Raw genomic sequence first — 20391 nt, 5'->3', positions numbered from 1 at the left:
CAGTCTTAAACTAATGAAACAGAAAACGTATATCAAACTTTTAGCTAGTAGAAAATAGGTCTCTAACCAAATACTAGCTGTTTTAATCGCAGCGATTCTGATTAAGTCCTCAACAGTCTCTGCTAGCATTTATTTGCAGCATAATCCTTGACCAAGATGCTTTTGCTGATAAGTTGCTAACATGTAGTTATAAAACTGTTCTTCTACAGCTCATGTCCACGTTTGTGCACATGTTGCTTTGGGAGGCGGGGGTAGGATGGTAAAGAGATAGTGAAATAGTGGAGATTAGTTCTTCCAGTACTATTCCAGTACTATTCATGATTTTGTTGCTATAGCATATTCATAGGTTTCTTTTGATAAGAATGACTTGTATGTTTCCCATATTTGACATCTGAAGTTTAATTATTACAATTCAAAACTGAAATTGAAACCATAGGAATGCAATTCCTTTGGATATGACCGTACCCGTATAGAAATACCTTAACTACCAGCTTAAGTCAATGAAAGTGGTTGGCTGTGTTTTTCTGGCCTGTTCAAGTATAATCCGGGTTTACTTTCCTTGTAGCTAATGGTAAACTACTAATTTTCTAGATGTTTGTGAGATCTGCTTACGCTGATTAACAGGCTACCTGGACCTGAGCTGTGACTCTGAGCAACTTGGTTTCTTAAAACACAGTTTTTCTGTGCTGGTAATCGGGTACAGGGAGTAACCTGTTACTCGGTAACTTAACGCTTTCATACCTTGAATTCAGAGCATGGATGATCAGCGATCTAGTTTCTGCTAATCTGAAGTTTTGTATGTTTCGAATATTTGTACTTCAACAACAAAATACAGATTTCCATTTAAGATTAGGAAAGCAAAAGGTTTTTTGGTTGGCAGAAACAACTGGTGCGTGTGCATCTCAATAGTTACTCCTTGTCTTAAATGTTGCTGGAAATACTCCATTTTGTTAAGCTGGGGATATAAACGGAGCACTGCACTTCAGTGTGCTCTGTGTTAGGATAAGGTTGTATGGAAGCATTGCTAACTGTCAGTTACCAAATTGCTTCTCTGTTCTTGTCCTCTGGAAGAATTTCCTGTTTAGGAAGGACCTTCAGCCCTGCCGTCTTCACAGGTCAGCTCCCATCTCTTCACAGGTCAGCTCCCATCGTGCCCTTTGGGGAGGAGAATGGGCTGGAAATCTATTACAGCGCTTGTTAAACGTGGAGGACAAAGGGACAGTGGGGGAAGGGCTGTAAAACAGAGAGTATGTTCAAGAAGCTCAGTTTGCCATTTTGGAGACAGAATAGTATTCTCTGGAGGGATGTGTTGGATTAGTGTAGGCTGTCACAAGAAAGAGGGAGGTGCAGAATTGTTTTTAATGGCTGCTGCAGACAAACAGTTCAGTGGTGTGCAGTTGCGGTGCACTGGGGGTTTGAGGCAAGTTTTGCAGAGAAAAGCAAACCTCATTGATAGCTGGATCTCACACATCTTGTCTTTTCTGCAAGACTTGTAGTAAGGATTCAGTGTGAACACACTCTTACTGAAAACAAGCAAGACTCTGGCTGCATTTTGATTATGACAGTCAGGATTTCTCTTCAGAGACTCATTACCTAGTGCCTTGACCTCAGAATATAATAACATTCAGCTTTACATACTGGATTTCCCCTCTCTCATCCCTAGTAATTGTATTTCAAAGTAGTGTGGGACTAGGGTAAGTGTTACTTCACAGGTGGTTTAGTGGATTTCTCCTGTGCTTTCTCTTCATTTTCCTAATGTTATGTTGAAGCAGCAAGTACACATAACCCAGGGGCTTCTGGGCATACTGATGTTGTTTAGCCCTAGACAGAAATCAAATGCATAAATGCATGGGGTTGGGCTTGATGTGCTTCACAGCAGAATTCTAGACTGAGCTTTTCACACCTGCTGGACATTTGACATGGTCGTAAGGAATTGGTGTCCTAATCCCTGTGACAACACTGACCTTAATTCTGTTTCGTAATACAATTTGCAAGACTTGCTAGTGTTCTGTACCGCTAAAAGTTGTAAGCTGTAGGAAGAAAACGTTTTGACAGGAAGTAGGATTTTCTTAAAGAAAACTAATTCTGTAAATCTAGTAGTTCATCTATGACTATTTTACTAGCAAGGGAGACTTGATTGTGTGAAAGCAGCACTAACGTAAATTTTTCTCTAGTGCTTTTACCATACTTGGCTTTCTCTTCTCCCTCCTCCCTTCCTATTCTCCCACTGTATGTCCAGAGGAAGCATGGCACTGTCTGCCTCTTTGTTCATTGACTCTTAGTGCTTTGGAAGAAATATTAAGGAAATCTTGTTTGCTTTTTGTTGCCAAAGACCAGCTTGCTTACTAATATTACTCTTGTATAATTATGCTTAGTCTCTCCTTTTTATCCTGTTTCCCTGAGGACATCTTGATGAGCACTAAATTAGCACTGATATTTCAGGACTGCCTTTAATCCTGTTGCAGAGAAGGTTTATCAGAAACAGCATAATACATGAACGCTTGGTGTTGAAGCCAGTACTGACTGCAGATGCAATACTTCTCTGTTCAAAGACACTGTATTGTTCGATATTTTTAGTTAATCTTAATTTAAGCCCTCCCTTTGGGGACAGCCCCCCAAGATGCAGAAGGAGTATATAGAACCTGTAATTTGTACAATTAATATTCTTGCTATTTTCGTTACATCTTGACTTACCAAAGATTCCCCAAAGCTTTTTAACTAGTTAAAGTTTGGGATGGCAATCTAAGCAGAACTTGCTGCTTGATAAATGTAGTGTTAAGGATTTATAGGTCTCTGTTACACTGATTTCCGTGTTTCCACTCTGTCCAATCAGGCTGGTGAGGAATACAAATACCGAGGTGACAATAATGTTAACATCAAGATTGGTTTGTATACCAGTAGGAATGTAATATACAGTGGTCTTAATGGCTGAGTGGAGGGGAAGAGATTCTTGAAGCAAGAAATGAACTAGAAAAAACAGAAATCCATCATGCTGAAACAGCCTTCTGCCTCATTATTTCCAAATTTGGAGTAAAATGAGAAATGCTTCTGTCAGCTGAACCTACTGTGCAATGTTTCATCTTGCCCTTACTCTTCCCTTCTGTCTCTTGATATTAAATCTGTGTGTGCTTCAGTGACTGTGAAGTGATTTTCATGATTTAAATTATCACCCCTTGCTAGACCATCTCTGAATGACATCAGTGGCCATTTCAATTCAGTTTGTTCAACAAGTACTTGATTTCTAGAACTAGGTTATAGTATACAGTCTTGTCTTTTTCTTAACTTTTTTGTTACTGTTGGAAAAGTTATAGTACTTTAGGAACTTGTCACAAGCACTAACCTTTGTCTTTCTCTGTGTCAAAATGTGTTTGGATCCTTGCTCTTTTTTGGTGTTCAACCTCAAGGTTACAAACTTAATTAGGCATAGTGGTATTTATAGTAAGCAACTCTTTTCTGAAGGCTCAGATGCTTGGGAGTGTCACTTGAAGTGCTTGACTTAAATGTTTTTGCGTAATTTCAAGAAATAACTTTCTTTTATTTAAAAATGAGACACGAGTCACAGTTGTTACATAAAGAATTCTTAGTTTCATCAATGCTTTTGTCCCCACTTCTGAAGTGAGGTGTTGCAGAAGATTAGTCAGATCTGTGGTCTTTTTGGTTGATATTCTGACCAACTGATGATGATTTTAACTTTAAATCTTGCTAAGCAAGCTCGCCTCATAATTGAATTGTGACTGTGCTAGCCTACAGACAAGAAATCAAGACTAAGTGCATTCAACTTCTGAAATCATTCATGAGATGAATCATTTTGTGCATATTACTCAGCCAGCACCTGCTTCTACTCTGAAGCTTTAGTTTAAATTAAACTCCATTTGCTTCTAGGTAGTTGTGAAACGGATAATTCACTTCTGCTTGGCTTTAGCCTTCAGATGACGTACATCAAGACATTATTGCTTGTGCAACAGAAACTTAAATGTATTCCAGTCTTGACAGCCCATTGCACTGTAACAGCACTGCTAGGTGTTGCGTATTTTGCACAATAACTGGTTCTTGTCAGTCATGTCTGCATTCCTCAGGGGTGTTGAACTAAGAGTTCAGCTATCCTGCTACTGCTAGCAATTGCAGTAGCTCGTTTTTCCTCCCTCTTCCTCTTTACTTAAATGTCTTTGTTACCTCTGGCAGGGAAGCATCAAGAAGTAGGAGCAATTTTTATCACTTAACACGTGGAGAGAAGTGGTGAGGGGCTGGTGGTGTTCTGCTCTTTGTCTTCAATGACCAAAGGTTCACATCACCAGCACGACTGCCAGTTTTTATCTTGATGTATATCTGACTTCCTTTCACTTGTCCATATGTGATGCTTTCGGATATTTGGCTGCTTAGGTCAGTCCTGACAGACTTTATGTACCTTCCTCAGTGATTCAGAATTGCAAGGTGTTGTGCACCTCTGTACTGTTTCATAAAGCAAGGTGAACAAAAGCTCGTGGCTTTCTGAATACTCTGGGGCATTAAAATTCTTTGTATTCTAGGGCTTTTTTCAGAGTGATGGTAAAGCTGTCAGATGATGTGTAGAAGGGAAATCCAGAAGAAAAAGCAGGAAAAATTGTCTACCTCTCTAAGTGTGTTTGCTCTGAAGCTGCTTAGGGAAATTCTCAGGCTGGGAATGTTCCTTTGAGGAAAACATCAGGGAATCACTCTCAAACTGAAGGGTTAGTAAATAGAAAAACGATGGTAGCAAACTGCAAGTACCAAAGTCCTAATCTCAGGGATGGAATAGCTGACTAACAGTGCTGCATGGGAACGTTTGGCAGAGAGCATTTGGTACCAAAGCACCCAGGTGTTAGCTGCTGGGTGCCATCTCTTTGAGATTCCTGTTCAGATCTGGGAATCTGCAGACCGATATACTGATGATTGGTGTCAAACACGTTGGTTGAAACAGTTCCAAAGTGTAAAACTAGCCTTTGCAGGAACGTACATGTGCATATACGCATATAATTGTATACAGAGACTCCATGTGGGTTTTCTAAAGAGAGTTCATGCCTTGCAGATGCGTTGATCTGTGGGTGAATCTGTACAGACAAGGGAGGGATCTCTGTTAGGGCCTGTGTGGCTTCCCAAAAGTAATTTGATAACGATCCTAATCAGAGGGTCTTAACTGTAATACGAGGAAAGGCCTTCATATGTGTAAAGAACTGGTTAAAGATTGGTCGATCTTGTCCATTGTTTTCTTCTTTTTACGGTTTCACAGGTTTATTGCTGAAAACCCTGTGGAACCTGCAGTCATCATGTGCGTGCTTCTTATTTATAAATGTCTTGCCTGGAAAAGAGAAGGGGTTGTGAGGGGATACTTGGCTTATATTGTTATCTAGGGTAGCAAAAACGAGAGCCTGATGTGAGAAACTGTACGGGATGTTAAAATAGCATGTGAGACTGTGTACCACGCCACAATGGCAGTGTACTGGGGGGAACGGACTTTGTTAGTAGTGTTGGAGCTGTTACTGCTTGAGTAGGAGCTGTAGGGGATCATAGAATAGAATCATAGAAAGTTTTGGGTCGAAAGGGACCTCTAGAGGCCATCTAGTCCAACCCCCCCGCAGCGAGCAGGGACACTGCTAACTAGATCAGGTTGCTCAGAGCCCTGTCCAACCTGGTCTTGAATGTTTCCAGGGATGGGGCCTCCACTACCTCTCTGGGCAACCCGTTCCAGTGTTTCACAACCCTCATTATAAAAGAATTTCTTCTTTATATCCAGCCTAAACCTACCCTGTTTTAGTTTAAAACCATTACCCCTCGTCCTGTCACTGCTGTCTCTACTAAAAAGATTGTCCCCATCTTTCCTATAGGCTCCCTTTAAGTACTGAAAGGCTGCAATCAGGTCTCCCCGCAGCCTTCTCTTCTCCAGGCTGAACAAGCCCAACTCTCTCAGCCTGTTCTCATAGGAGATGTGCTCCAGCCCTTGGATCATTTTTGTAGCCCTCCTTTGGACCCGTTCCAACAGCTTCACAGGATGAAACAGATCTGTGGAAATCTAAATGCAGTGTTCAGCAATGATTATAGGTCAGGTAGGGAATGTGAGGAGTAACTGGAAAAGAAATCAAATCAGGAAACACTTTTGCCGTAGAGTTTTATAATATATTTTATCTTTGACACTTTGTGCAGCTCTGGCCTTCACTGCTTTGGGCGAAGAGGAAATATGACAGGAAGATATTCAAAAATGAGCTGAAATGAACAAAACTGTATTCAGCATGGGAATGATAATTTGGGCCAGATTTAAGAGAAGTCTAAATCTGAAGAGTGGCACAGGGAGAGGGAACAGTGATCCTCACCTCATCTCTTCCTGTGAGAGAGCAAAGGGTCATTACTTGAAATTTGCAAATGACCATGTTCAAAACAACAAAAAGAAGCATTTTTTTTAACAGCATAGATAAATTGTGATAGTCTGCACCTCAGGATATAGGGGATGCTGAAAGCCTATGCTTGTCCAAAAAGCCATTTGAGGAATACGTGAACCTGAAGTCTGAGGATAATGGATCAGGAAATTGCAGGAGAACTTGCTGGTTACTGGGAAAGTGTGGTGGGGAATCACCTTTGCCCTGCTAATTTTGGCTCTGAGGTTATCTGCTGTTGGAGTAGGATACTGATTCCAATTGTATGTGGTCTTTCTTGCTATGTCAGTAAGTTTACTTTGTAAGCTGCATATAGAAGTGCACGTGGGTTAAATGGTAATTGTCTGTCTTCATCGTGCTGGTGGATGGTGGAGTGCGATGGCTTCATGTGTGCCTCACTGCACAGTGCACGGAGTGGTAGCGGTGCAGGAGTCTGCTGCAGCGGGCTTCCAGGAGGCCGAGGAGACCACTGGAAACTGTAGCACAGCTGTTTGTTATGACTGCATGGAGTTTAATTAGTCTTTATTGGGGTGCTTTCCATAAGTATTATTTCTTACTCCACTGAAGTGATAAACTGGCTGAGAAGAGGCAACTGGGTAAAATGTCATTGTATCTCTTTTTAGAGCAGTAATTGTTCATGGTGACATTCAGCATTTCAAATGAAATAGATTTAAAAGATGAGGTTAAGTGTTTTGTGTTTTTGTTTTTGTTGGTTTTTTTTTTACCCTCCATAAATCCACAGGGGAGACATTGGCTTTAGTACAGGAATGAATTCACAGTAGTTACTGGGTCAAAAATTCCTACAATGATTATCCTCCTTTTTCTTGCATCTTTTTTTTTTTCACATCTCTCTCTTATTGAAGACTAAGGCTGGAAGAGAGGGGGTATTAGGTGCTGATAATAGATGGAGAAAAGTTATAGTTGGTGGGGAGATGCTCCTCTTGTTCCCTCCCTGCTTTCCGTAGGGAGATGTTATGTCCCTTAGGGTAATATACGCTAGATTTTTAGATCGAAGCAATATTAAGCTATGTAGAGGGAAAGAAAAATAATCCAAAGTATTTTGTAAATGATTGTTCATGACCATTTCTGATAGTCAAGGATTACTTTAATTAGCAGCAGAGAAAGTGAAGCTGTCAGATGGATGTTAGTGGTTTGTAATTCCAGAAACAAATGTTTGTGTTGGGTCTATGTGTACGAGGAAGAGAGAGAAGAGGATTTCAAGGACTTCTACCTCTGTATATAGCTTAAGGAACATATGATGCTTATGTTTAGGAAAATGACAAAGGGGAGACAATGCTTGTGTGTGTGTGTGTGCGCACAAGTGCATGTGAGTAAAAACTCTTTTGACCTTAAAGCAATGAAGGTCAATGTCTTTCCTCCAAAGGAAAGCAGATTTGAATATGCCAATATACCTGTGAATTTTTCTTTGAAAACTGAAGGACGGGTTTATTTTGTGCAATTTCAAATTGTTGTGCTGAAATAGAGTTTTTTGGGAACTTAATGACAGTTTAGGCACAAGAGGGTAGGGAAAGTGTGGTGTTTGTCCTCTGAATTGTTGTAAGTTCTTTAAAAACTATTCAGAATCAAACCTAAAGGAGATCTGTGTATGAAATATAAGAAACTAGCATTAACTTGGGTCCTTTGAGGAAAGGATTGTAAAGTTTGAACTGTCTTGCTGAACTTTAGAGATTCATCCCCCTCGAACCCCCCCCATCTTAATTACAGACAAATGTTTATCTTGAACATTGTTTACTGTATGAAGTCGGTGGTGCTGTACTTTTCCACACTCACAAGGAAGCCTCAACAGTTTGGCATGTAAAATGGTGAAAGCTCACAAGCTTTTGTCTCCTGAAATGTCTCAGGAGACTGTAACAGTGACTTTTACATGCTCTCTTGGGAAAGTGTTTTAGAACTTCTTATGATGTTCAGTGACTGGAGAAAGTAATGACTCCACTGCTGAAGTACAGGTATAAGAAATATATACAGCAAATCTGGGACTTAATGAGTATGCTTATCTGAAAATATTTTCAAAGGCTTGTTATGAGTCTTGGAAAATAGCCATCAGAAAAATGCTTACAACTTTTTAGCCTAGCTATTGCTAGGTGGTGTGTTAAAATCCCTGGTGTGTGTAGTGTGGCTGAGCTTACTGGGGGTGGGGTGATGTGCTAGATGAGCTGTGTCCGGCCCTGTGTGTGACTGGGGACAAAAAGCCAAACCGCTGACTGGGTTGTGTTGAAGTTAGAGAGCCTAGCTATGTACTGTCATCATACTTGCTATCTTTCCAAACTTGTGAAGTTCAGGCATAATGAAACAGCTTGGGAAGAGCCCACTAAAGTGAAAGTTGGTTCACAGCCAGTTTTAAGTGATTAGTGCTTTCTTATTTGTTTGGGAAGGAGAAGAGCAAAAGTTAAATGAGTGAGCTTAAATGGCAGATATTGCAATTAAAGGACCTCCTTGAATCATTGTTTCAGTTGACAGTGTAATCTTTGTCTAGGCAGAATTGTGCTACACGGGAAACAGGGCAGTTTAAGCAGCGTTGATGGAGAACAGAAACCACTGCTATGCTGAATACTCTACAGTCTAAATAAACCTTTTCCAGCCCGTGGCTTGCCGACTACTACTAATCCTAGGTTACTTCTAAGCAGCATGCAAATAAAAACTGAAAAGTAAGCATAGGGACAACCTGTGTAGAAGACTTAGGAGCTGCTCGTGTCTACTAGGAAAGGTCCATGGCAGCCACAAATCGGGGCGGCTGAGGACTGCTCGCCTGTGTCATGAGAAGAGCAACAGGCGTAAGCAAGTCCTTGCAGCTCTAGCTGAAACCTTTTAAGAAGTTACTGCCTTATGGATTCTTACTGCCCTTCAGCTAAGTTAAAGCACTAAGCACTTGTGTGAGAACCATTTGTTGGCTTTGACAGATATCAGTTGTGTAAGCTGTTGTAGCTGGCCCCACTGGCTCGATGGAGTGGTGTGCTGGGAGCACTCTGTCGAAGTTGTTTCCTTCTTCATGTAGTGGCTGTTCGTACGTCTCAGCCATTGCTGTCAGCGTGGATCAGCCCTTGGGACTGTGCTGTTTTCTCTGGTGTTTCTCCAAACTGAAGGCTGACTCGTATTCTCTTAAACTACAGCAGTCACCGGTTTCAAAAGGCTAAATAAATTTGGTACTAGAATAGATTAGCGGTGTTTGCAAGTTGCCTTATAAATCCATACCTGTTTGAATGAATTTGTGTGAACAGGTAACTTCTGCTCACAAATGTAGTAAATGTTTCAGTTTCTAAGTTAGACTTACTAAAGCTTCTCCTAACAATAGTTAATAAAGGTAGTGAGGGACTGTCAGTGAAAACATAAACCATCTTTGAGCTTCTTCAAGCTTAAAGATGACTAAAAAAATTCAAATTTGATCTGGTATGTAATGGAGAAGCTACCCACAGCTTCATTAAGTGGGCAGGACATAGTCTAACAGCTATTTGTTTTCTCCTTTTGTGCTGATTCAGCCCTGGCTTGCAACTCTGAAAACAAATGTCACAATTTTTTCTTGAGGAATTTGGGTAATTTCAAGCAAATGTTGCAAATACCAAACTCGTGACTTCTAAAATAGCCTCAATTCATAGCTTGGCATACCCTTCCGGGGTGTGAAGATGCTGCGTTAGGTTAGCCGCTTGTGCTCTGTCTGTGCTGGGGCGCTTGTGCAGCAGTTTGGGCGATCTGGGGTGAGCAAGGGAATAATGAGTGTGGTCATGAAGTCTGCTGTAGACATGCAAGAAATACTTGTATTCACTGCTACAGTTCACTGTAAACAAGTTGCAGGGTAAATTGTGACTGGGGTTTGGCTGACCTCTGCTTTGCTTCATTTGCTAATAATTAACTCCATGTACTTAGCAGTAAGTCAGCAAGCAAAACTGAAGTGTGGCTGTTGTGATTTATCCCAAATCTCACATCTTTTAGAGTAAGGGGTAGAACCACATTTTTTTTTTTTAAAAAGCTTTTGTTATTTTAACTTCACAAATAACAGGAACACCTACAGAGTGTCTACATCAATGCCCCCACCTCACAGTGCAGAGGTGCTTTCTCAGTCCTTCACTAAAGGCTTGGTGGTATCTTGGAGTCACTAGACAAAGTACATGAAAGAGGCAAGAGTGAAGTACTGGTCTGTCAAAAGTGGTTTGTGGCAGTTCAGCCTGACGGCTTTCTCAGATAGGCTGGTTTCTAGGTAGAGGAAATGTAGTAGACATTGGCTGTCTGTGTCTTCTATCGTGATACATAGGAAATATTAGGTAAACAGGCAAAGCTGGGAATTGATAGTTGATTTAAAACAGCACTGTTGTGTTTTGTCTTTGAAGTGGACAGTGTTGGGCTGGACAGGGAGTTTTGATGTAATTCTTCATGGACTGGTGCCTAAGCTAGCATTGGGGGCTTGCAGTGTTTTGTGGAACAAGTGCCTGAGCACTGATGAAGCAGAACTGATAAATATTGTTGTTCTAAATCTTAAAACCACTGGATGTCCATGAGGAGTGGAGTGCACCTGAATTTGATCTTACTTCTAGTATAAATTAGTGTTGCATGTTTTAGGACAAAGAATAAGAACATCTGCAAGTCCATTGCTTGACAGGTTCAAAGAAAGAAGTCTTGGCTGTAAAATCTGACCAACAGATCAATAAGCTGATGATGACAAGGCAAGAAGAAAAAGATAAATGCAGTTTCAAGGTACATCGAGAGATACTTTTTTTTCCACTAAAGACTACTGGTGTCCTTGAATGCTTCTGACCTCCAGAGGTTCCTTCATGCTTTTAGAAGGATGGTGCAATGATTCTACTCACCTTTCTTGAAGATACCTGTGATGTCTCCATCCTTTTAGTCACCTGAAACCTCCCAAAGAGTAACCTGACAATGATACTGTCCTTTAGCACCGGTGGATGCATTGCATCAGATGCTATAGGCATGTGTAGATTCAGCTTCCTTAAATAGTACTGGCTTGATTAAATTTGGGTATTATAACTTCAAATGTCAACTTTATAGTGTTAGCAAATTACTTGCTTTCTGAAGAGTTCACTCGAATGTTTAATGAGTTACTGTTGGCAAAATACTGACTGTATTCCTGTAACCTGCTCTTGTCTTTTTGTGAAGTTGCAGAATGTATGTTGAAGAGTGAATGACTCAGCTGTACGTAGATTATTGCACAACTAAAGGTAGAGGTGAAATGTAGGATAAACAGTGCTGTTGCAGAAATCTCATGGTGAGCATTAAGTGTGTCAGGGTATATTTGGTCTGCAGTAAGGTAGGTACTCAGCAAACAAACTTGTGCCTGTCAGTCTTCCTATTATGTCTGTTTTAAGTCACTTCATAGTGTTAAGTGTTTGATGATAGTTTGTGGAGTAACTAGGCAACATTTTAAGGACAAACACAAAATATAAAGGCATGTTTCATCTCTGTAACCAGATCTCTGTGCTTATCAGTCTAGTAGGACTTGGTTTAAAGAAGAAAAAGTTATTCAGAGCTTGGAATTGAAGAACGGCAGATTGTCAGACTACCTGTGTGCTTTATAATGTTATGTAGCATTTATGACCCAGTCCTGTGAATACTTTGGTAACAGCAAAATCTGTGCTGATGGGAAGGTCTGTTTCCTCCAGGCAGTGACCCATTTTCACAAAACTTGTCAGCAATCCAGTTTTTAAATGTCCTTGAATAGATTGATATTCGAGCCTGTTCACCTACAGTAGAGGACAAATATACACAGATCTTCCAAGCCTGACATCCACAACAAACAAGACTATCAACCAGGGAACCAAGCTTTTCTTGGTTATGGTCTATGGCACCAGAGCACTGAATACTGTCTAAATATAAACAAGAACCCTCCACCACCCCCCCCACACCACTGCTTCTTTTAGAAAGATAATTTCTCCCATCTGAGAAATATCAAAGAGGTTGCCTCTTCCACCCCAACAAAAGCAGCAACTTTTTTAGTTATGCCTGCTGCAGAAATGGGACTGGCGCTTTATCACTGGTGAATAGATATTTCGTGCTCTGGAGAGATGAAAGGAAAGGCTGTGTGTCAAAATGGATGATCCACAAGAGTCTTGCACTTGGGTTTTGGTAAGGACAACCCTTGATGTACCTGCAAATAAGAACCGTTGCCCTCTCAAGTTTCCTGCTGGTTGATGGCTGGATGTGTAGAAACCCACAGCATTTTCTTCAGCCTGAGTTGGGAAAGCAGATTAATACTCGCATACATCTGTTTTCATTGCTTTTCTAGAATTAGCCTTTTTATCTTGGCACACTTAATTCATGTTCTTAGCTAAATAAAGGCTGGATGCAAAAGGGAAGACGCTTATAGGAAGGGTGGTAGGATTGCGAGACAGTCAATGTTTGTATGCAAGCTACTGTGTTTGACAGGAGTTGTAGTTGCAGTTGAAGTAGTCAGAGATAATTTAAATTTGAAAGTAATACATCTGTGGAATTGTTTTAATAGATTTACATATTTCTGCTAAGCTCAAAAACTGGCTTTCTAGTTGGGCAGTTCACTGTGGGATAGCTCCAGATGGCTGCTTCCATTCGTTCCGCATCAAATTGTGAGGGATAGATGCTGATGGGGGCATTTGCAATACTTAAGATGTCAGTGTAGTCAAGGGCAATTGGAGCAAAGACAGTTGTAGAGGGTGGGCATCCATTTACTTGTAAACTCTGTTCTGTGAGAAAATCTGTGCTTGCAATGCTACTGCCTTTGAGTTTCCGTAGGAAGCTTGAAGACAGATTCTTCCTTTTCTGTTTGATTATCTTGTACCAATTTATGAATGACTATGGTGTGACCAAAGCAGAATGAAGTCGTGCTTTTAAGAAAAGCTGCTTTGTTAAAATACAGTCATTCCTTTGTAGGCAGCCTCTATGGCTTTGAGCTATGACTTCTCAGAACATCCTGCCTGAACCAATTACTCAACAAATGTGTTTAATGTACATCTGGAACTTCCCCCAGAGTTAACAGGGGTTTTATTGGGTCTGGCCTATTAGTTAAGGGGGGGAAAGAATCCTTCTGTAGTTTGGCAAGAGAAGGGATGGGGAATAAGGTGTTTTGTATTCTGACAGTCAAAACTTCCTGCATTATATTATATATACATAGTAAGGTAAACATCAGGATCTATTCTTACTGGATTTTCAAATAAGAAAACACAGCAACTCTTTTGCAGCCAAGCTACAGGTTTGTTTGAGGAGCTGCCAACTGCTGTCCCCAGAGCATGTTTCTCTGGGGAGACGAGAGCAAAGTGGGGTTTGAGAGTGTAGGGGAAAAATGGCTTTCAGAGCTGTAATTCTTCTTGTCCTTCTTGTATTCTGGTAATTCTCCTTGGTCTCTCTTCAAAGCGTTTATACTGTTCAGTGTTGTACGACTGGGTTTCCCTAATGTGGCGGCTGCTGCTTATATCAATAAGATGTCTTTCAGCTCTACAGTAGTAGGTGTTAACACAGCAGCTGATTGTTGCCTTGATGTGTGAGAGTCTTCCTTTGGGAAGCAAAAGGAGAAGGAGAGCAAGAGTGAAAGAAACACTCCGATGTCTGATACTTCCAGATGCTAAATATATAGCTTGAAATAGTGTAAGCTGATCTATTAGCCACTGCCAAAAGAATACGACCCCCTCCGGTTATTCGTTGCTCTGTCTCCCTTGTGCTGGCTGCTCCTTTCTTCCCTTTTGTGTATTCTGATGGGATTAGTTTTCTGGTAGTATGACTCCCTGATCAGCTCGTTGTGGGTGGAGGTTCCATCAGCTACTTGAACTAGCATTGTGTGCTTCTGCACAGCTGGCTGCTGGTTCAAAGGGTGGAATAGGATGGGGAAACTGGGCAGGGGAAGCAGAGACATCAACAGAAGCTCAAGTTGAATTACAGCAGTGGGGGAGTTTCAGCCTAAGGCTACTGTCAGGTTGTATTGCCTTTGTGCTTCCAAATTCTTCCTTTCAAAAAGACATACTAGTCTACAGAAAGCTTATTTCATAAGCAGAAAATCAAATTTTGCTTTTATTCATAGTCTCTGCATCATTTTGGAACTTTGGTTTTCAAATTGGGAATACTGTGGTAACCCTTCTCTGTGCAGCTTGAAAGTTAGTCTTCGTTGTAGTTTGAGGACCTTGGGACATATTTTTAATCCAAGCTGTATATCTTTAAAGTGAACTGGTAGATTCCAATGGGACTTGTGTTGGTTTAAAACCAAAAGGTTGGTCTTATGACATAGCTTGAAGTAAGAGCTTGGTCCTCTTACTTCATGCCCTCCTACCACGTACTTGTCCTCATGTTTGTGTTCATCTGGTTGCCTGACTGTATTAAAGGAGTATCTTTGATTAGTGAGATGAGCCGCTTTGGAGCCTGTCTGATCATCAGTTAGAGTTTGCTCAGAGGACAGAAACTGTGCTGTTGGTAAGGCAGAAATGTGACATTCTTTCCCTAAGAGACTGAAAATTGTTGGTTTGCCTCAGCCTTACAACGAAACTATTGAGTTAGAACTTGAAAGGTATTGATGCTGATAGCAAAAGTTGTGTTACCTGAGTTGTCTTAAGTGCTTTTTCCCCCCTGCCCTAAATTGTCTGCATATGTGCTGAAAAGGTAACATACCCGTTGTCCAGACTATCAAGCATTCCAGCCCAATCCACTTTCTCACCCTTTGCAGGGAGTAAGAGACATCTAATGTCAACTTTGATAATCAAGAGAGTAGTTTATATTTCCTATTTCTGTTGCTCTAAAGGTTGAAGGCAAGGATTGTCCACTGACTTGTTCTGCTTTTTACTGCTGCAATTTGCTTATAAATCTCAAGGGATTTGTTGAATTGGTCTAGTCTGTATATATTCCTACAAATCTGTCTGATGCTAGAGTGATGTTATCTCATGAAGACCTTACTAGAGAGAGATGGTTTTGGTCTGTTCTTAAGAATCACGAGACATATGTGGAAACTTAAGTGTTTTCAAAATATTTTTAGGTTTCCATGGACAACCACCTCAAAACTCTGTGGCTTTAATAAAAAATTGCCATTAAAACTTTTGTAAAGGAGGGCAGATTATTTTGAAGATTTAGACATGTTCTCTGCCATAAATATCTGTCTTGTCGGCTGCCTGCTGCCCTTCACATTGAAGCTGGGTCAGAGGATCACGCAGTTTTTTGAAAGTATTGTGGAGATGTATGCCCAAGGATGAGAAGTTTAGTGCTTCTTCCCTGCCCTAGATAACAAACCTTGTAGAAGTGCCAGATAAGGGCTCGGTTCTTTCAGAACACAGGCTAACACATATGTATTCAGAGCTCTGAGGAGTCTTTAGGAAGGGGACCAGCTCCTTTGACATCAAGACTACAGATAAGTTGTGTTAGCTGGGGCAGGAGAAAACCAAAACAAACTGTAAATAACTCTTCCATGTTAGTTATACTGTCAGAATCTTTCTCAGAATGAGTCCGGAGAGATCAGCTCTTTTTCTCGGGATAAAATGCAGCTGGTATGTGATGATGCATAAAGCAGCATCCTGAGCCTTCCAGCTGCAACTCTTTGTTATTGTTAGTTGAGTGCTAGATGCTGGAACTGGCTTTTAGCAGAAGTAGGTGATCAGAAGGCAAAACTTGAAGCTTGCTATTGCTCTCCACTTTGATGATGAGTTTGTGACGTTCAGAGTCCAGGTGAACACAGAGGAGTGGGTTTGGAGTAACATACTTAAGTACCAGATAACTTTCTAATGTCTGTGTCAATTCAGGCTCCTGGACATTGAAAATAAAGCTCTGCTGCACTTGCTGGAGCTTCTGGCAATGACAAAATACATACAACTGTCCAGACTCGTAGACTTTCTCTAGGACTAATTAGATAAGAAAATTCATTTATACAGTGTCTTGCACGTTGTGGAACATGATCTTTGTGGGTAAATTGACAGGCAAAATATGTCATTATACAAAGCATTGACAAATGCACATTGCCTTTAAATAAACTTCTTTCAATTTCAAGGCAAGGGTTACCTGTGGTGTGAAGTTGTTAAGAAGTGATGAACTGAAGAGTTGTAGTTTAGAGGAGACTGTATTTTTTTGATGAAGTGACCTAGCTACAGTGATAGAGTTAGAGTTAATCTTGGATAGTAAGAAAGGGGAAAATCAAGTTGTCACGTTAGAAAAATGTCTCAATAAATATTAAACCAAGTTAATATCAACTTTCCACTCTACTCATGGTACCAACTTGGCATTCATTCAGTAGTTTCTTCTAAAAGAACAAATGATTTGTACTGTCCTATGTTATCTTGACTTTTTTTTTTTTGCTGGTGTGTGGAGTTGCCTGTGAGGTGCAGGAGTCACTATTAGTGACTCCTGGAAACAGGTCAGGGTCAGAAAGTTGCACTTTTTTCTAATTTGTGCTGACAACTGGGCATACAGTAAATCTGACTTCTGCTGAAGTTCTGGGGTTTGCCTCCTGTTGGGTCCCAAAAAGTTATTTCTGAGAGGACTTGCAAGACCAGCTGCTGTACATCAAAACCAGAAGAACATACTTTTTTTTGGACTGCTCTCTTAACGTTGCTATTGCCGTACTCCCACTGCTTTTGCCTGCTCTCAGCTTTTATTTCTTTCAGTCACAGGCTTCCCCTTTACTTTTTTTGATGTGTCTGTACAGGAGTTGCTGTACATCAGGCAGGTGTAGGAAACGATCCAGTACCATCCCTGCAGGCTTGTGGGGAGTATTGCCAACTTCTTGAATAGTATTTTCATTCCTACTTTTAGTAGTCTAAAGTAATATTCTTCTGCTCTCCTGCTACAATCATTCTGCTCTGTTAGTTACGCTGTAGGTCGGATTTCTGGAGCTAACACCTGCTTGCAGGACATGGCTGGGCCCAGGGGTGCAGCCTTTGGCTTGCGCTCCTGGTGCGGTGCAGCCCCGTGCAGTTTGTCTGCAGAATGGGCAAGAGGATTGCTGCTATTTCTTGCCATTGTCAAACAAACTAGTAGAAGGGGATCAAAGTACAACTGTTTGCATGTATTTAACATTTTTCAGTCGGAAATCACCTCATATTTTCTGTCACACTTGATATTACAATGTAGTCTAAAACTTGCCGGTAGTACAGTTCACAAGCCTCTGGTTTAGCCAGTTGTGGCAATACGCAGCAGCATCTGCCTGCCTTCAAAGCCTTGTCTTCATGTCCCTGAAACTTTCTATTCATAAACTAATATAACAATAATTTGCTGAGACCAGATCTCTTTTAGCTGCTTTGCTTTTTCAGATGTGTGGTGTCTGTATGAACATAGCCTATTGATCCAAGGTAAATGAGGGCTGGTGTGATCTCAGGTCTGCCGTCTGCCAGTACAATTTTTTGTATGGTGTATGAGGGCACTAATTCAGCTCAATACAAATAAAACAAACAAAAAAAACCAGTTTAACAGGCACCTTTCCTGCTTGCCACTTGGCTGTGCTACACTGATGACATGAGTGCTGGTGCAGTTGGAGGAATGGGGACAGGGCACAATTGCCCCTTCAACAGAAGCCTGTCTTTATTTTAGCTGCATACCCTGGTCACCAGGCTCCCTGGCAGCCTGTGCTGATCTAAATCCAGGCATCTGGCTCTGCCCGACCGGCCGTCCTGCCTGTCTGGGCTGAAACTTGTATTTCTGCCACTCTGTGACAAGCCTGCTGAGGGAGCTGATGTGGCTGAACACAAACTGTTCTTGTATCTGGGTGGTTCATCAGGCAGTGTAATGAGGGGAAACACAGCTCAGTGCTGGATTGTTTTGTTATTTTTGTACACACTACCTAGCTAAAGTTCAAATTCTGCTTTAATACCAGTTGTTATCCAATAGCGCTATGAACTTGGCTCACTGTGGGTAGGATGACCAGTTTCATACGGTTTGCAAAACTCAGCAGTAATTTGCAACTCAAGTTTAACTATAGTTTTTCTGGACCAGTTTAGAAACAGTGTGAAAAGTTGTTAACATTATTCTACTTACCAGAAATGGTCATAAATGTATTGAGGTTGTATATATGGCCATAGATCTGTTTCAGACCTTATTAAGCATGTGGGTAAGTTGCCTTGTAGCGACTGAAGCTGTCTGTTCAGCCTGCTGTTATTGAACTCCAGGTCCTCGAAGCAATAGTGATCATCACCGATTGCTCCCTTTCTGTGGCCCATCAGAGTGTCATGTCAAGGAGAAGGGGTGCATGCGGAGAGTGGCAGGGAGTCTGACATGGAGTAGTTAGCTTTACGCTTGATCAAAATAAAGCTTGATTTGTAAAGTAATCCATTACGAATTACCAGTCAGAACAGAAAACCCGTTTGGAGTTTACAGGAGGCAGCTGTGGAGCTAGTGACAAACAGCTGCAGTGTAAAAGCAAGATCTTTGTGATGCAGACTTATGAAAAAGTTGTTGAACTCATTGAAAACCCTGGCTCAAACAGGGGTGGAGAACACCTTTAACTGAAATGTTGTACTTCTTTGCAAGTGTTTTTGAATGTTTTGATTATGTGATTTTTAATATAGAGTATATGGTGTTGAAATATATTCTGTAAAGAACCTGTAATTATGAAATACCTCTTGCAGGGTAGAAGTGACCTTCTGGCATTCTTTTCAAAGGTCATGAGTGTAGCAGTGGGTGTCACAAAAGTGCTGAGCTGCACCATATTGCAGAGTTTGGCTCTGTTCAGTATTTCCCTGGATGTCCCTTTGACAAGTCTTTAATGAATAGGTGAAATTATGGAAGCACTTTAGGCTTATGTGTTAATTCAAAAAGGAAAAAAATGCTGTAGAGTAAAGCACTTGTTTGTTGGGGATGTTCATGCTATTTCAAAGTGTCTGGTCATTAGTATTGTGTATGTGAAACTGTTTTTTCTTTTCTTGCTTAATACTTACGATTTAAAATTCTTTGATTAATCTGGGAAAGGGTGCATACAGAATAAAAGATGTTGGGACAGCTTTGTCTGAAGATATGGTTAAAAAGGTTACTGTGGATTATTATTGAATAAGCCAAAATTTTGGCTTTATTGTATGAAATGGCAGAACTTTTAGGAATGTCTGAGCTGTTGTTTGGAGGGTTGGGGGTGTGAACTGGAACATGTAAAGGATATTGTAAAAATTGCTTGAAAGCATCCTTAGAATTGTTGAGCTGATAAGCTGAAATTTTAAAATTAATTTAAAAGAAACTGTCTTGCAAATTACAGGATAGTATAAACAAAAAAGTATAACCATGTTTATTCTTGTTTTGCAGACCGTGAGGACCAATCAATTCTCTGCACGTAAGTGAACACTTTTAATTTGGGCACTTTTGGAACTCTGTGTTGTGAAAGGGGTCTTTGATACAGCCGTAGTAGTCCAAACTTGGTCTTTAATCTTGACAGGCAGTGACTAATGGTTAAAGACGTAGCATGAAGTCATACTTAATGTGGGGATATATTCTTTTAATACTGTAATTCACCTTATTGTAAGTTTTATAGGCATGTGCCATTTAAGAAATGTAGTTTAAAACTGTCAGTCAAGAGAGCTAAATCAGAAACAAAAAGTGTTAAAAAGTGTACATCTGTGCAAAATGCTGTGCTGTAGCTACTCAGTGTGTAGTGCCGGAGGGGCATGTGAATCAAAAGTTGGTCTAAAAGCCCTGCTGAGCAACAGCTTGGCTTTGGATCTGCTTCAAATGGGGGAACTCTGAACAAGTTGACACTAAGGTTTCCTGTTGCTTTCTCTGTGTGCACCTGAATTTGCCCAACCCAGGAGCAAACTTGTAGCTTCAGCTTGAATTTCTCTGGGATCTGGAAATGCAGTGGTGGGGTAGTCAGAAGAGCACGAATGTGCTTTCACGTTGATGACACTACTGAGCTGGCTTGTCTTTGGGCTGCTGTTAGAAGGGGTGGTCTGGTTTCCTTTCTTCTTCCACACAGGCTGTGTGTTTCTGCAGCCTCCTGTGCTAGCACTGGGGGTTGGCAGCCAGCACAAGCCATTTTGGGGAACGAAGCTGGCAGAAAACCGACCTTGCCACAAAATGATGCTTTTTATCAGTTCCATTCTCTGGGTATGCACTCTGTGGGCTCAGA

The 20391-nt window shown here is 40.9% G+C and overlaps 1 protein-coding gene across 1 annotated transcript in view; it reads left to right on the top strand.

Moving 5' to 3' along the window:
• MYH10 (myosin heavy chain 10) overlaps window positions 1–20391 on the top strand; it is a 106834-nt gene that overhangs the window by 19389 nt on the left and 67054 nt on the right. The window contains exon 4 of the mRNA XM_075440658.1: window positions 19572–19599. Within this exon, the coding sequence (XP_075296773.1) occupies window positions 19572–19599 (28 nt within the window). The remainder of the gene's footprint in view (window positions 1–19571; window positions 19600–20391) is intronic.

This window comes from Opisthocomus hoazin, chromosome 21 (assembly GCF_030867145.1).
Source record: "Opisthocomus hoazin isolate bOpiHoa1 chromosome 21, bOpiHoa1.hap1, whole genome shotgun sequence".
NCBI classification, from domain to species: Eukaryota; Metazoa; Chordata; class Aves; order Opisthocomiformes; family Opisthocomidae; genus Opisthocomus; species Opisthocomus hoazin.
This window is presented reverse-complemented; position numbering and strand designations above follow the sequence as displayed.